Source organism: Ciona intestinalis, chromosome 7, assembly GCF_000224145.3.
Source record: "Ciona intestinalis chromosome 7, KH, whole genome shotgun sequence".
NCBI classification, from domain to species: Eukaryota; Metazoa; Chordata; class Ascidiacea; order Phlebobranchia; family Cionidae; genus Ciona; species Ciona intestinalis.
The window spans coordinates 5,993,254-5,996,250 of NC_020172.2; the positions used below are offsets into that span (position 1 = coordinate 5,993,254).

Consider the following 2,997-nt stretch of genomic DNA (forward strand, 5'->3'; position numbering starts at 1 on the left):
CCCATACACCTCGTGCCGCTTACAAGTTACCACTTTGTAACTTTGTGGGTGATTGTTTTTCTGTATGGCTGACAATTTAGACAACCCATTAGTGACCACTGGGGTGAATTTAATTTACTTAGTAATTTTAGGATAAGTTTTTACATTTTACTTTTCCTTCAGGATTATTCAATGCAGACAGCTCTGTGGTTCGAGTGTCGAAAAGTTTTATCGTCCGATGTTATTTCATTGTTACGTAAACAATTGCGAGTTAACTCTCGGCCAATCAGCATTGACGGTGAGTGTAGGTGTAACTAGGGGGAGGGTGAGGTTTTATGTTACCCCCAGATTTTGCTAAAAGTTAAAAAACTCAACACCTATACACTCCTGTGACATCATAGTAGTTTGTTTTAATTGATTGTTACATCACAGAGGAAAGATCATGTGACGCGTGTGGACGACCACTGCTGTGTCAAAATAATGGTAAGTTAGTTTGATTGACAGGTTTAGTTTGATTGACATGTTATAATTGATTGACAGGTTCAGTAGCGGACATGCCAGTCATCGTAACATTTTTATGTCATCATTGTTTCCATGACGATTGCCTTCCTTCTCAAAACAGGGTAAGTCCCTTATGTAACCAGATTAGCTTTTGTTTTATTTCGGTCGTGTGAACTTGTTTATCAAGATGTTTTTGTAAACGAGTTGTTTTTAAGAGATTTGCTTATTAAGTGAAACATGCCATGGGTTTTACAAAACTACAATAAAAATGTAGCTTAAAAGACTATATTCTCGTGTGGCGGCGAAACGACAGTCGTTATACTATGGGTGTTCTGTTTCATACACCTCGTGCTCGCTTACAAGTTACCACGTATGTTACTTTGTGGGTAATTAAGTTTTTTTGTGAATTTTTTTGTTTTTGTGGCCGATAATTTTTCAGCCTGTCTTGCCCAAGGAGGTTTTTAACCCATGGCCCTTGTCGTCAATTATCCCGGTTTTAGTCAATTATGTTGATATTTCGCCGATCCTTTCACAGAGTTCATGCAATGTTTGCAGAGGAAATATTCGACACTCCTGATTGGTCAATCTTTGTTGTCGTAGCAACCGAGATATTTTTCTACCAAACTATTGTTACTCATCTGAGAAATTTTCATATTATGTTTGATTTATTTTAATTCGTGCAATAAATGTCTATTGTATTGAAGCGTTGTGAATATAAAATATAACATTTTTATGTCGGTATCAATTTACGCATTAGTGATTTACGTCATAATACCGATTGTGACACAACGAAGCAGCTGAATCAAATTTCGCGGAAATGGCGCAAAACTCCGCTTTATTCGTTTGTTTAGGTAATTATGACGTAATAATACGAAACAATGAATAACTAAGATCCGCAGGAAATATTTGTCGCTCCCCGATCGCCGAAGCTTGTTTCAAACAAATCTTGGAAGAAAATGGAGGTTTAGCGAATGTGAGTTTTGTCAATACGGACTAAAATATGTTTTTTTTGTTAAATCCCAACCGTCAGAATCAAACTGCACCCCTAACGCCTTATCTGTAAAGTAACAGAGTTTCAACCCGAGTTTTGATAATGCTTGTGTGATTACGTATTTCACATGACCTGTCAATCAAGTTACCACGCTGATACTATTGTGGTATGTCCATGGGCAAGACACTTAACAGCAATTGCCCCAAACCAGTGGTCACTAATGGATTGTACAAATTGTCAGCTACGCAGAAAAACAATTACCCACAAAGTTACATACGTCATAGCCTACTAACTTCTAAGCGGGCACGAGAAATATGAAACAAAACACCCGTGTTATTATGACTGTCGTTGTCCCACAGTTACATTTCTTCAACTTTAATAAAATTTCTATGTTTTAGTGGAGGGTGGACAGTGCAGCAACATCCAGGTACCAAATAGGGGATTCCCCCGACGACCGTGGTCGCTCATGCATGGAGAAACATGGGATTTATAAACACGTCGCGCACCACCGAGCACGACAGATCACTAAACAAGATTACGAAGAATTTGATTTCATTTTCGGGATGGACCAAAGCAATATGAGGTAACATATTTACATAACTAGCTAGCTATGTACATAGTTATTACATACCATTAACATAACATTGTGTTTTTGAATACGACAGTAAAGATCGTATGAATGAACAAAGAAAAGAAGTGAAATAAGTTGCCATTGTATGAATGTTTAAAAAAGCATAGACGCATTGGGCAACAAGCTGTTGTTGTATGTAGATATTGGTGCCTTCTCGCTTTTTGTTACTGTAGTTTCAGCAACTCGACTGTGGGCATGGGAGTCGCAACCATGGATAAGTCACTCAAGTTCCCACCCACAAGAATATAAATGACCAAACTAGGGATGTGCTGAAGTTGAAAAAGCTCGGGTTCGCCGAGCGCCGAGCTTCAACGAAAAGCTCGGCACGAGCCCGAGCACCTATGACGTCATCAAGGAGAAAGGCGTACGAGAATGCGTTCCTATTCAGCCGAAAAGCGCCGCTAATCAAAATAATACAGAACACGTGGTTTGCGGTTAAAGACGCGTCTCGCTTTTCATAATTCCTACTGTTGCAAAATATAAAATTCATACAACTAATATTTAATTAAACAATTATTTATAACTGTTACAGCCAGTGGCACAACTAGCAAGTTTCTACGCATGTTCATCTTGGATAATGTAACGATTATTTACGTCAGAATAAACCTTTACGATCGTTACATCACAAACGAGATTGTTGGAAAACAATCGTGTTTTATTCGCTTCCATACGATCTGTAGTTTGTGTATAATAAGTTTCTGATGATTAGTTTAATGCAGGTAAATCGCGATTATGTGAATTTTAATTGGTGCAAATATAAGAGCGAGGAGCGACGCTATCAGTAAATTGGAACCAACATAAATTGTAATATGATATTACAAAGTATCGTCCCGGTCGAGCTTGGACAGAAGCCAAAAAACATCGTTTGATGCCGCCGCACGAGAACCAGAGTTTC

At 38.3% G+C, this 2,997-nt stretch overlaps 2 protein-coding genes across 2 annotated transcripts in view; both read left to right on the forward strand.

The window, feature by feature from the left end:
• zf(ring)-20 (zinc finger protein) overlaps positions 1-1,183 on the forward strand; it is a 12,981-nt gene extending 11,798 nt beyond the window's left edge. The window contains 4 exon segments of the mRNA NM_001078477.1: positions 163-277; positions 412-462; positions 520-602; positions 1,016-1,183. Of these exon segments, the coding sequence (NP_001071945.1) occupies positions 163-277; positions 412-462; positions 520-602; positions 1,016-1,057 (291 nt within the window). The 3' untranslated portion in view covers positions 1,058-1,183.
• The window catches only part of LOC100186652 (low molecular weight phosphotyrosine protein phosphatase-like), a 5,364-nt gene extending 3,303 nt beyond the window's left edge, over positions 1-2,061 (forward strand). The window contains exons 2-4 of the mRNA XM_002121408.5: positions 1,238-1,331; positions 1,380-1,453; positions 1,870-2,061. Coding sequence (XP_002121444.1) covers positions 1,298-1,331; positions 1,380-1,453; positions 1,870-2,058 — 297 coding nt within the window. The 5' untranslated portion in view covers positions 1,238-1,297 and the 3' untranslated portion in view covers positions 2,059-2,061. The remainder of the gene's footprint in view (positions 1-1,237; positions 1,332-1,379; positions 1,454-1,869) is intronic.
• Positions 2,062-2,997: the final 936 nt, after the last annotated feature.